Consider the following 12,022-nt stretch of genomic DNA (forward strand, 5'->3'; position numbering starts at 1 on the left):
TTCGGGATTTTGTTTGTAGTGACTTGAAACCCTTTGTGTTTGTCGCAGCACCTTTCGGTCTGCAGCAGGGGAGGCGCTCGGGGGCCGGGCTTCCCTCAGCACGGGGCGGGGCCGTCACGGCGCGGGAGCGGCTCCGCCACAGCGGCACCTGCTGGGGCCGGCCGAGCGGCGCCGGGGCGGGAGCGCTGCAGCCACGCCGGGAGGGTGCGGAGGCGCAGCCGGGACCCGCAGCCCTGGCCCCGGCCCCGTCCCCGTCCCCGCGGTGCCTCTCCCCGGCCGGGCCATGCCGCCTCACGGCCGCGGGCGCGGCCCCTTTAAGAGGAGGCGCCCCCTCTAGGAGCGGCCCCCGCCGAGCTGCGGGCGGCTCGCGCGAGGGGCGCTCCGTGTGACGTCACTGCGCGGCGCCGGCGGGGCGCGCTGCTGCCATGGCCGACATGGCGGATCTGTTCGGCAGCGACGCGGACTCGGAGCCCGAGCACAAAGGTCTGGGGCGCTTCTTTCTCTCTCTCTCCCCGTCCCTCCGCCCGGGGTGCGCCCGCCCCGCCGCGCCCGTGCCTCGGCCCCCGAGTGAGGGCGGCAGGGAGGGAGGAATCGGGGCGAGCGGCGCGGAGCCGTGGGCCGGGGGTTCGGTTCCTGCAGGGGAGGTTGTTCGCCCGCCGCCGAGTTCTGGAAACCATGGAACACCTGGTTTAAGTCCCTGACGTTTTGAAAATTTTTGTGCTCGTTCCTGTAAATTACTTTTCAAGGCAGGTGTTCTTTTATTTTCCTGTAGGAAAGCGCATTTACCAGCCTCGGCTCTGAGGAGTAGCCCCATTGTCGTAATCCTCCCTGGGTAGATGACTTGGGTTAAATACAGAGTGATAGTTTTGGATTTGTAGGATTTTATAAGCCGCGTCTATACAGTTATTTGTTCAAGCCCTCGCTATTCCAGTTGTTATCTTCGTTTGTGTAATTCTTTATTCCTTCTACGGTTTTAGAATCTTAGATCACAGCTTGTGATTCGAGCCTTATTAGGATATCCCTAATTTTTCATTTTGCCTTTCTTTGGCTGTGCCTTTATTAGCAGACATTTTATTTTACTGTTCTTGGTAACTTTGTTGGTCTTGCTTATAGTTCTCTGTAGGTTCTCTCTGGCGGTTGGGTTGTGTTTTCAGGGTTTTTGTTAAAGCAATGCGCATCATCTCGTGCATCCTCAGAGGGGCATCCTGACTCTTGAAAGGGCGATGTTTGTTCTGCAGATTCGGATTCTGGCTCTGACTCAGATTCTGACCAGGAGAATGCTGGCTCTGGGAGCAATGCCTCTGGCAGCGACAGCGACCAGGACGACGACAGGGAGGCAATAAAACCCAGTAACAAGGAGTTATTTGGAGATGACAGCGAGGATGAAGGGGCATCCCATCACTCAGGGAGTGACAACCACTCTGAGAGGTCCTACAACCGCTCTGAGGCCTCGGGGCACTCTGAGCACGAGGACAACGAGCAGTCGGATGGGGACCAGCACAGCGCGTCCGAGGCTGCGCACGACGACGATGAGGATGAGCGCGAGCACGGCTCAGAGGAGGGCAGCCATCACTCAGAGGGAGATGGCTCTGAGAAAGCCCACTCAGAGGATGAGAAATGGGGCAAGGAGGACAAGAGTGATCAGTCAGATGATGAGGAGAGGCAGCAGAACTCTGACGACGAGGAGAGACAGCAGAACTCTGATGATGAGGAGAAAGCGCAGAACTCAGATGAAGATGAAAGGCCACAGGTGTCTGATGATGAGGAAAGACTCCAGAACTCAGATGAAGAGAAAATGCAGAACTCTGATGATGAGGAAAGGCCACAGGCCTCGGATGAGGAGAAGATGCAGAACTCTGACGATGATGAAAGGGCCCAGCGGTCTGATGAGGAGAAGATGCAGAACTCCGATGATGAGGAAAGGGCCCAGCACTCTGATGAGGAGGAGCAAGAGCACAAATCTGGTAGGACCGAATACATATATGTTTTGCTGCTGGTTTGGTCTCTCTTTATTGTTTTGCTTACAGTGCCCTGAAAAGATTGAAACATCAGTGTAAAGGCATTAATTACACTAATTAATTAGCTTGTAACTGTAGTCATCTTTGCAAATTTTTATGCCCTTATTATTATGCCCCTTTTTTATGATTATCATTTTTTAATAAATAATGTTTCGTTTTATTTTTATGCCTCTTATTAATAGCGAGGAATTTTAAAATCTGTGGACCAAAAGTTTTAATTTGCTGAGAATAATTATACTCCTTAGGAGAGTCTGCAAGGGGCAGCGACAGCGAGGACGAAGTTCTGCGAATGAAGCGGAAGAAACCAATTGCATCAGATTCAGAAGCAGAGAGTGACACAGAAGGGCAGAAAGGTAAATGGTGGAGGGGTTTGTGGGGTTTGGGGTCCTTTAATCTTCCTCTTGAGAGTGGAGGATTCATCAGCCACAGATAGAATTGGTAGCGCTTGCTGCATGGTGCCATGGAAATAACAAAACAGACATCAGGAATTCTCTGTGGGAGGCACACGCTGATCCTCTCCAGTTAGCTCTGTCAAGTCTTCTTTTCTGCAAATGTTCTTTCATGCTTTTTTACTGAAATAAGATGCTGAAAAAGGGTTTATTTAATCAGAGCAGCCCAGGGAACTTGTTATGTGTTTTGTCATGGTTTAGCTGGCTGAGGAAGAGGCGTTTATTTTCTGAGATGTAAAACCTCCAAAATGAGTAATGAAATTTCTTTACTTCTCTTCGTTTACTTGCATAAGTATTATCTTACACTCTTCTGTTGCCATTTTTCAACTTGATTTCCTTATTTGATAAATCTTGCATTAGGGCTATGTGTGTAGATATATATGTGTGTGATTTAAAATTTTAATTTTTCTGCTAAAGAGCACGCAGATGTCATGGATCTGTTTGGAGGTGCTGATGACATTTCCTCAGGAAGTGATGGAGAAGATAAACCACCAACCCCAGGACAGCCTATTGTGAGTGGACTTGACTTTTGAGATAATTAACATACCGTTCCACTTTGAAATGCAGAACACAAGTTGAGTTGGGTAATATTCTAGGGAAAAAAAAGAACAGTGACATTAAGTAGCATTACAGTTAATTTTGTCCCCGTTGAAAGAATTATTACAATTTTATATATATAAAAATATCAGATTTATCTGCCTTCCCCCATCCCTGCTCCACTTTTTGTACATAAAAAATATAAAGAATAGTTTGATTGCTACCAAGTTAAATACAAAGCCATGGCTGTATTTGGTACCTTATTGCAGCTATTTGAGAAAAAAAAATTATTTTTATGATAATTTTTCATCTTTTGTTGATAATAGATAAAAATATCTTCTTCAGTCATGTAGGTGGCCCCCTGTGCTCAGGTGGAAACTCTGTTGGCTTCTTTGCTGTTCTGTGTTGTCTTTGGTCTCTTGAGTTTACACTGGTGCTTGAAGTCACATAAAGTGCCACATGACAATGCTGAATTGAATTCCTTTCAGTGAAAATGCCTGAATTCTTTTATCCAAATCTTCCTGATCTCTCTGTGCTTATGAATGACTTTTCTTTAAGTAAAATGTAATTATTAGAGCAGCAGGAGCCAGATAGATTTTTCTCACTTATGCTCCTGTTCTTTTTTTTCATGAGGATGAGAATGGACTGAGTCAAGAACAGCAGGAAGAAGAGCCTATTCCAGAGACCAGAATAGAGGTAGAAATACCAAAAGTAAACACAGACTTGGGTAATGATTTGTATTTTGTGAAGCTGCCCAACTTTCTCAGCGTGGAGCCCAGGTAATCATACGTTAAATACAGGATTGATAAAGTCTTCTTGTGTTTCCTTAAATTGCTTCTGTTTAATAATTTAGTTAAATGAGTTTGCCCTATTTAAAGTTGTTGACATTAAGATGCATGTTTTGGGTTGTGATTAGTCAATAGTAATGACTGTTGTTTTCTAATCAGGTAATTTTATTATTAAGTTGCGTTTCAGCTTGATTGAGTAACTTATTGTCTGTAAAAACCCGACAAAAATGTGGTTTAATTGAAAGCACGTGCTATCAGCTGAATTGAAAGCGTAAGTTTAGGTGCTCAGAGATGTGAGAGGCAAATGCACACGATCTTTATGCACTTTGCAGTGATTAAAAACATAATTTTTAATTTTAGAATAAGGCCTTTTTTATTTGTGTATGTTACATGTACTGTTTATGGAAAGGCTGGTTACGTGTTTTCCTATTCACCTAACCACAACTGAAGACATTTACTGAAATGCATAAGGAGCAGCAAAATCCATTATTAGAGTTGTTTGTGACATTAGGTTTTCCCTAAAGGCCTCCTTCAGCACTTGCAGCACAATGCTGTTGAATCTGAGTCTTTTGTTGGGCAGCTTTCTTGGCCTGTTCCCCAGGTGCAGTTTTAGCTGCACAGCTCAGCACTGTTGGTGTCACACCTCAGCTCGGTTATTCTGGCCTGGGGCTCCAAGCTCTTTCAGGGGAGAACTTCTCAAAACCTGGGTAGTGACTGCTACCAGTGTGAGAAGTCCTGTGATCTCTGGAGGTCGGACAGGACTGAACATAGAATTGTACAGTAGCAGAGTCCTTTTATCGCTTTCCCCTTGCCTGATAACTATTAGGAAGGAGGTTAGGGAAAGGGTTCCTCCCACTCACTCCCAGCACAGTCATCAGATTTTTTGATGGAAGGAAGGAAAAACTTCATCTTCCTTTCTCTTTGGTTGGTTTTGAGATCGAAATAAACAAAAAGAAAAAACCAACAGACTGTGCTCTTAGAAAATCCCCAATTCACCTCATTTATGAGATATTTCTTTCATTTTATTTTCTCTCTACGATCTCATATATTTGTTGTTCTATGCTTAACCCTGACCTTATTATGGTGATATAAGGAAACAAAATTTTCTGAGGCAGACTAGTCTTCTTCAGCTGGAACTATTCCAAGGGTGTGAATGTTACCCTGTAGCTGATGGTAGAGAGGACACTTGGGTCGGGCCCCCAGGCTGGGAATTAGCACAGTGAATTTCCTGGCTGCAGAAAGGGCTGTTCCACACTGCAGGGCCTGCTGTTGTTGGCAGGGAATAAACATCTCAAGCACTGTTAACTTGCACAACTCTGCAATAATCTGGATTAATTTCCTTAGAAGAATAAAGAATGTGTTGTAAAATTTGTTGCAGACCTTTTGATCCTCAGTATTATGAAGATGAATTTGAAGATGAGGAGATGCTTGATGAAGAGGGTAGAACTAGGTTAAAACTCAAGGTATAATATTGATTTTCCTTTTGTCTTTTACACTCACCTAGGAACTTTCCTTCAAAGTCTATTTCAGATCTTTTGGAATGGTGTTTCGTGTTTTCAGATTATGAAAGTTTGGGCACTGAGAAAAGTTGATCTGTTTTAGTCAGAATTTTTTTAAAAGCTTGACAGCTGCATTTCGCCTATAAAAGCAATACTTTCCACCTTTATTTCTTTGCATTATACCACAAACTATCAAGTCTTTCTAACTGCAATTCTTGACCTATTCAGAGTGTATTTTACTGCAGTATTCCTTACAAGCTAGAAAAACTGTTTTGTTTTTTTCCCCTACAGGTAGAAAACACGATACGATGGCGGATGCGACGAGACGAGGAAGGGAATGAGATCAGAGAAAGTAATGCACGGATAGTTAAATGGTCCGATGGAAGGTTAGTTTGCACTCTTTGTTACTGAAGTAATGCAGTTCTTGCAGTGGCATTCAAAATTGGAAGGTCAGCAAACTTTGACATCAGTTCTGCACGATACAAATTGTTTTAGTCTCAGTGCTTTGGAAGGTTAATGTTCTGCTCAGTTTAGATTGAAATATAATTATTGGCTAGATATAAAAAGGAACCATGAAGGCTTTCTGCATTTATAAATGAGGCAAAAAAATAGACTGCAGTGGCTGTATCAAGTAACTGATGTGGGAATCTCTTTTAAGCATGTCCCTCCACTTGGGCAATGAGGTCTTTGACGTCTACAAGGCGCCGCTACAAGGAGATCACAATCACTTGTTCATCAGACAAGGGACAGGCCTGCAAGGACAGGCCGTGTTCAAGACCAAGTTAACCTTCAGGTAAATTGCTGTTCTATATCAAATGTTGATACTGTTTCTGCAAATAAGTGTTGTAACTCGTATATGAAGATTAGATATACCAGATTGTAAAGCTTCAGAGCTTCACGGGTTAGTAACGATGTGCTATTTTCCAAACTCAGTTTTTCAGTAAGATTTGTCCTACATTAGGTGTCTAAGTTAGGAATGTTAATGTGCCATTTCCTGCATTATTTAAGCTACATATAGGGTTTTTTTTAAAATGTTTTAATTTGCATTTTTACATGCAAGTCCTCCTTTGAGTCAGAAAAAATATTACTACTTCCTGAAATTATTCTTTTTGCTGAGGTACAGTTGCTATCAAGATGGCAACTGCCTCTTGAGATATTGATGTGAACTGCGAGGACAGATGTCTAGGCTGATAAGGGTCAAAGGTTGTAGGATTGTAGCATCATTAAGGGTAAAAAAAGGCCTTAGAGGTCTTTGAGTCCAACTGTTAATGGCTGGACTGGTGATTTTATGAGAGAAGACTTGCTGTCTGCAGTAGCTGTTACAGTGCACATAAATACTTTTATAAAAGGGTTGGTGCTTTTACTTTTGTGCAGATGAATCTCTGAATTCTCAAGTATGCTGGCCCTACAATTGTCTTTTGAAAATGGGTATGTTCCTTAAAGAACTTTTTAACCCGTAGCAATTTTTTACCAGGCCACACTCTACAGACAGTGCCACTCACAGGAAGATGACTCTGTCTCTGGCAGACAGATGTTCAAAGACCCAGAAAATTCGTATTTTGCCAATGGCAGGCCGTGATCCAGAGTCTCAGCGCACAGAAATGATCAAGGTATTGTGGCATGGAACTCTCTGGTCTGCTGGTTTAATCTAAATTATCACAACTGTAATACAGCTGGACATTTTTTAATATGGTGTGATTAATGAAAAACAATAATGTTTTTGAGTTTTAAGCAAGAGCTACAAGCCATGGGCGTGGCTTGATTAACCTTGCAGACGACAAAACAAGGAGAACATTTTCAGCCTTGACACTGCTGTGAGATAATTTCAGAAGCTGCAGTAGAGCACGAGGTGCTCCTGAGAGATGTTTTTCATGGCTCAGTGCGTTGTTTGTTTGGGCAGAAAGAGGAGGAGAGGCTGAGGGCGTCCATCCGCAGGGAGTCGCAGCAGCGGCGGATGCGGGAGAAGCAGCACCAGCGGGGGCTGAGCGCCAGTTACCTGGAGCCCGACCGCTACGACGAGGAGGACGAGGGCGACGATGCCATCAGCCTGGCAGCCATCAAAAACAGATACAAGGGGGGCATCAGAGGTAATCAGCAACCTTAACAGCGTGGCACCATGGCCTGTGTGATTCACATAGCCTAACTACACTGGGGAGCCCTGGTTAGACAGGATTTTGCCAGTTCATTTGATATGTGAAGAGACGTTAATTCAGTTTGTTTAAGGTTATTTCGTTCACTCTGGATTTAGCTTCTGCAAACATTTTGTGGCATTAAATGTAAGACATTTTTAATATTCTTTCTTCCTCACCAGTTTCAGATTAATATATTTGTCCTTTTATTTTTTCCTGGAACGTGCAGAGGAACGTGCTAGAATCTACTCTTCTGACAGTGACGAAGGCTCAGATGAAGATAAAACCCAAAGACTACTCAAGGCAAAGAAACTTAATAGTGATGAGGTAAGAGAAGGAGTTTATTTATTCCTAAGCTGCTCATTTTTAATGAGGAACATTTCCTTCGCTAAATCTACTGTTTAAACTTGGGACTTCTGTGGTTTCATTTACGCCCTGATGAATGTGTTATTTGACTTGGCATGCTTTCCATGGTAATTAATCACCAATTTCTTATGCACTGCATTAGTTCACAGACCTGAGTGATTCCCAAAGGAGGACACTATTGTTATTGCTGATTTAAAGATGGAAAAATTTATGCAGAGTTATGTAAAATGACTTTACCAAAATTATGCAAGAAGTAAGAAGACTTAATACTGAAATCCTAGTGCGGTGTTACCTAAGTTACATGGTCCTCTCCTGTTTATTATGGAAATAATGGAAGCATTTTCACATGGTATTTCTGCTCTTTTTAAATAAAAGAGGTAAAAAACCCTCTAATAAAAGATGTAAAAAGGTTTGCTGTCCATTGCTAAACATACATTTTCCATCACCCCAGTATCATGTGAACCATTGGGTCCTGATCAAATTAAATGTTTGCTACAGCAGTGCTGTTTCCTAATCTAAAATGGTGTTTTATTGACTTGTAATTTATATCTGTTGAGTATTATTAAATGAGTCTTTGTGAGCATTGCATTTGAGGTTTAGCTCAAGTCCTGTCACTGCTGATATAGCACTGCAGTGTTACACAAGGAGTAAGCTGCTCTCATTTTCATTTCTGTACTGTGTTTCCTGTAAAGTCCCTGGGAGGCCTCACTCCCCAGCCCCTTGGGTGTTTTCTGTGTGCTGAATGCAGGTTCTTAGTGCTCCTACAGAGTGAGCTGAGTTATTTGCACTAACAGGCATTGTAATGTGAAGTGGAAGTAAAAATTAATTTTGTCTTCTAAAAACATACATTCTGGCTTTCTATTATACATCAGGAAAATTTAGTATTTCAGAAAATGTAACAGCCACAGTGACTCACGTAGACAAAACTGTAATTTTTGTGAGCGTTTGTTAGTAGAAATTGAATTGTTTATTTTTAAGACTCTGAGTTAATGTGTTAGTTCATGATACAGCAATGTAAGGACTTGGCAGTTCCATTCTCTCAGTAGGAGAGGTCTAATCAGCAGCATTTCCCTGCTGCTTGAGGAGCAGCAGCCTCCATTTTAAAGAGTGGAAGGTAATGCTCCTCTGGGGCCTGGGAGTGGTGCTGCAGTGTCACAGAAAACCCCAGTGGCGCTCGAGTTGTTGTGCTCAGTCCCCACAGGGGGAGTGTTCAGTGCATACTCACATGTGGAACTCTGCCTTCCTTGTACACTCACTTTCACCTGCTGTTAGTCAACAGCACAGCACAAATCTTTGTGCTGATAACAGTTTGTTGCCGTTACTGCAAGTGTCAGTCTGGTATTAATAATACACTTTATCACCACACAGCAAGTAGTTTCACTGTTGCTGCAGTTAATGGGGATAATCTGCTGAACAGGAAGATGACTCACTGAACAATAGCCCAGCTAGATTACAAGAAAATGTTTGTTGTGAGGAAGAAGCTGTCATTGAGATTCCCACCCCTGTTAATTTCTGTCTTCCATGCTTAAAATTCCTTTGTAACTGCAATTCTCTTGGTACTTACTTAATATAGAATCAAATGCTTTTGGATAAATAATTATTCCTTAGAGTTCTGAAACTCTAAAGTTCTAGAACTCAATCTTTCCGCCTTAAAATCCAAGCAAGTTACTTTAAAAAAAAATAAAATTAAAAAACCAAACCCACACTTCCAAATCCAACAAATGGAAAAAGGGATGAGGCTACTTAGACCTGAAAGTATTTTAAAAGATACTCTTCATTTTCCACAACATTTGAGTTACCAGTTGTTCCTCATGTCACAATTGATGAGTTTTGCATGAACAACTCGTGATTTAAAATGTTGTTTGGACAAACTGAACTGATGAGGCTGTACATGGAGCAAAAATCAACCTGTTGACTCCATGAACTAAAAACTGAACATCAGTCTTATAAAACTCTTTATGGTACTGCTCGTAAGCAGGTGGTAAACTCAGTGATTAGAGTTCCTTTAACCAGCACTTTGAAGCCTCATAAACTGTTATGTTTCTTGGACTGTAAACTGGTGTTGATCCTGAGTGCCAGTGATTCCTCCTAATTTTTTTTTCTTTATGCCAGAGAGTAGTTAGTTTAGTTTTGTCTTCCTAATGGACAAAATGCCTGCCCACTTCCTGAATTTCTTCTTTGCTTCAGCAGCTCTGATTCAGGCCATACAGGTATAAATTGTTGCAGAACTTAGCAAAGCTGCAGGGGCTGCCTGAAGGGAATGTATCTGTATGCTGGGAAATTCACTGCAAATTCGAGGAGGTGTCCGTGCTGATGAGCCCTGCTGAGAGTGCCCCTGCACATGCTGTAATGCAGATAATGCAGAGATTCTGTGCCTGCCATGCTCAGGCAGAGCAGGTGTGCATGCTGGGCCAGCAAGGGGACAGAGCTGCAGCTTCCTGGACCCTCCTGGGCTGGGGTGTGACACTGGGAGCAGCCACTCAGTGCTGAGGGTAAGGACTGGCACAGAACCAGCCGTGTAGGACCAGCCCTGCCCCACAGTAGCATAGAATGGAAAAACTAGAACTAGTAATTTTGCTTTTCTGACAAGAAAGACTTTGAGGTCCTTTTGTTGTTCTCTGTTTTTTCTATTTTAGCTGGAAATATGGTGGTTTATTTTTGTCCGTTTTTTGCCTTTAGGAAGGTGAACCTTCTGGAAAGAGAAAAGCAGATGATGATGACAAAGCAAGTAAGAAGCCTAAGAAATACGTGATCAGTGATGAAGAGGAAGAAGATGATGATTAAGGAAGCGCAGCAGTTGATTTTTTTTGTTGGTTTTTTTTTCTATATATATGTTTATATATATTGTACAGTTCTGTTAGAGCACAGATGTAAGTAACCATAAGGGGCTTATTTTGATAAAGGAAAATTCCTAAGTCTGCGTTTCTGGTGTGAATAAAGTTTTTTTGACTTCCTTTGACTCTAAGAGTTTTGTCTCATTGCAGCAAATATTGCACCAGGGATCATCATAGTGCTGTTTTTACCTTGCACAGTGTATTTCAGTTTTGAGAACTGTAGTAGCTGGTTACCAAGTGAATTGGTCAGTAATTTGGTGAGTTCATTAGGAGAAGCTGTGCTAATATCTGTGGAATGCTTAAATGAGAAGTTACCCTGACAAGGGTATGATGATAGAGCTTGCTAAGAACATACAGTGGTACAGTACAATTCTGTTTCTTCCCTAGATATTCCTTATTTCCTGTTTACTGGACAGTACATTGCTGTGCTGGTATAATTTGCTGACTAAAAACATTTCTTGCCATGTTGGAGTAAGTCATTTTAACTGCATGAACTTCACAGTTAACTGATCACAGAAGACATTTATTTTTCATGCATTGAAGATCAGAATGAGTATCTGCATCTTGCCTCAGCAGTAGTAATAATAATAATAATAATAACAATAACAATAAAAATAATAGTCATGTGCTAGTGATGTAAATGTCAGAGTAAAAGCAGTTCCTTCAACAAAGCTGCTATTTCAGAGCTGAAAGTCTCCTTTAAAAGGTGAAATGAATCACAAATCAAAAAATGCAACATGACAGTAGTGTCTCAATCTCATGTAATTCTTATGGTGCCATTTCCCCTTGTTTCTGGTAGGTTTTAAAAATGCTTTTGTTCAGCTGGGACATCGCTGGAGGAGAATATTCTGGACAGAACCATCACTGCATTTACACTTCTTGTAAAACCTTTGTTGATGATGCAATACCAGCTGTAAAGCAGTAAAAGAAATAACTGAACTTTTCCACTCTTTCTTTCAGAGATGAAATACCCATGTGCAGTTTTTCTCACTGGTGAGAGAGCATTCATATGTTATCTGTGCTGCTTTTTTAGCTGACACAGTCTTTTCTTCTCACACAGTCCTGCACAGCCTTGAATGTGACTTGAGAAAGCAGAAGTACCTGAACTCCCTATAAACAAAGCCACTGAGTGATGCTGTGCAAAGTTTATGATGTGGATTTGTGTTACATAAGCTGAAATAAAGTAGCTGGTAGTTACTGAAGAGGGACTGGTCCCCATCTCCTTCCTGCCAAACTGAATTTGGCTTTTTCCTATAACAGAAGTGAGAAAGTGCCTCATAGTGAGCATTTTGCTTGTGACATTCCCTGACTCTTTGAGTTAGAGCTTTCAACCTGGACATCTTGCTTTTGTCATCTTTAGTTAGGATAGTTGTTTGCCACAATGCTCTACCTCCTCTTGTCT

General features: G+C 42.2%; 1 protein-coding gene across 3 annotated transcripts; it reads left to right on the forward strand.

The window, feature by feature from the left end:
• The first annotated feature begins 225 nt into the window (after positions 1 to 225).
• Positions 226 to 10,743, forward strand: LEO1 (LEO1 homolog, Paf1/RNA polymerase II complex component). Of its 3 annotated transcripts, none has more exons than XM_066328444.1 (12): positions 226 to 483; positions 1,239 to 1,964; positions 2,267 to 2,371; positions 2,885 to 2,979; positions 3,638 to 3,783; positions 5,171 to 5,255; positions 5,583 to 5,677; positions 5,950 to 6,084; positions 6,766 to 6,901; positions 7,192 to 7,378; positions 7,650 to 7,747; positions 10,470 to 10,743. In XM_066328444.1, exons 1-12 carry the CDS (start codon positions 426 to 428, stop codon positions 10,536 to 10,538), a joined length of 1,935 nt encoding a protein of 644 aa, XP_066184541.1. In that variant the 5' UTR covers positions 226 to 425; the 3' UTR covers positions 10,539 to 10,743. The 3 variants fall into 3 exon arrangements, with proteins under 3 accessions (XP_066184541.1, XP_066184540.1, XP_066184539.1); XM_066328443.1 differs by having other exon boundaries at positions 233 to 483; positions 10,466 to 10,743; XM_066328442.1 differs by having other exon boundaries at positions 234 to 483; positions 2,264 to 2,371; positions 10,466 to 10,743.
• The last annotated feature ends 1,279 nt before the right edge of the window (positions 10,744 to 12,022 follow it).

The sequence above is a fragment of the Sylvia atricapilla genome, chromosome 13 (genome assembly GCF_009819655.1).
Source record: "Sylvia atricapilla isolate bSylAtr1 chromosome 13, bSylAtr1.pri, whole genome shotgun sequence".
Classification (NCBI taxonomy): Eukaryota; Metazoa; Chordata; class Aves; order Passeriformes; family Sylviidae; genus Sylvia; species Sylvia atricapilla.

What these genes read in the sequence shown, in the direction of transcription:
- LEO1 (XM_066328442.1), top strand. Translation starts at nt 426, where the DNA reads ATGGCCGACATGGCGGATCTGTTCGGCAGCGACGCGGACTCGGAGCCC. An exon ending in CAACCCCAGGACAGCCTATT is followed by an intron (nt 2,980 to 3,637) that starts GTGAGTGGACTT and finishes TTTTTTCATGAG; the next exon opens with GATGAGAATGGACTGAGTCA. An exon ending in GTTAAATGGTCCGATGGAAG is followed by an intron (nt 5,678 to 5,949) that starts GTTAGTTTGCAC and finishes ATCTCTTTTAAG; the next exon opens with CATGTCCCTCCACTTGGGCA.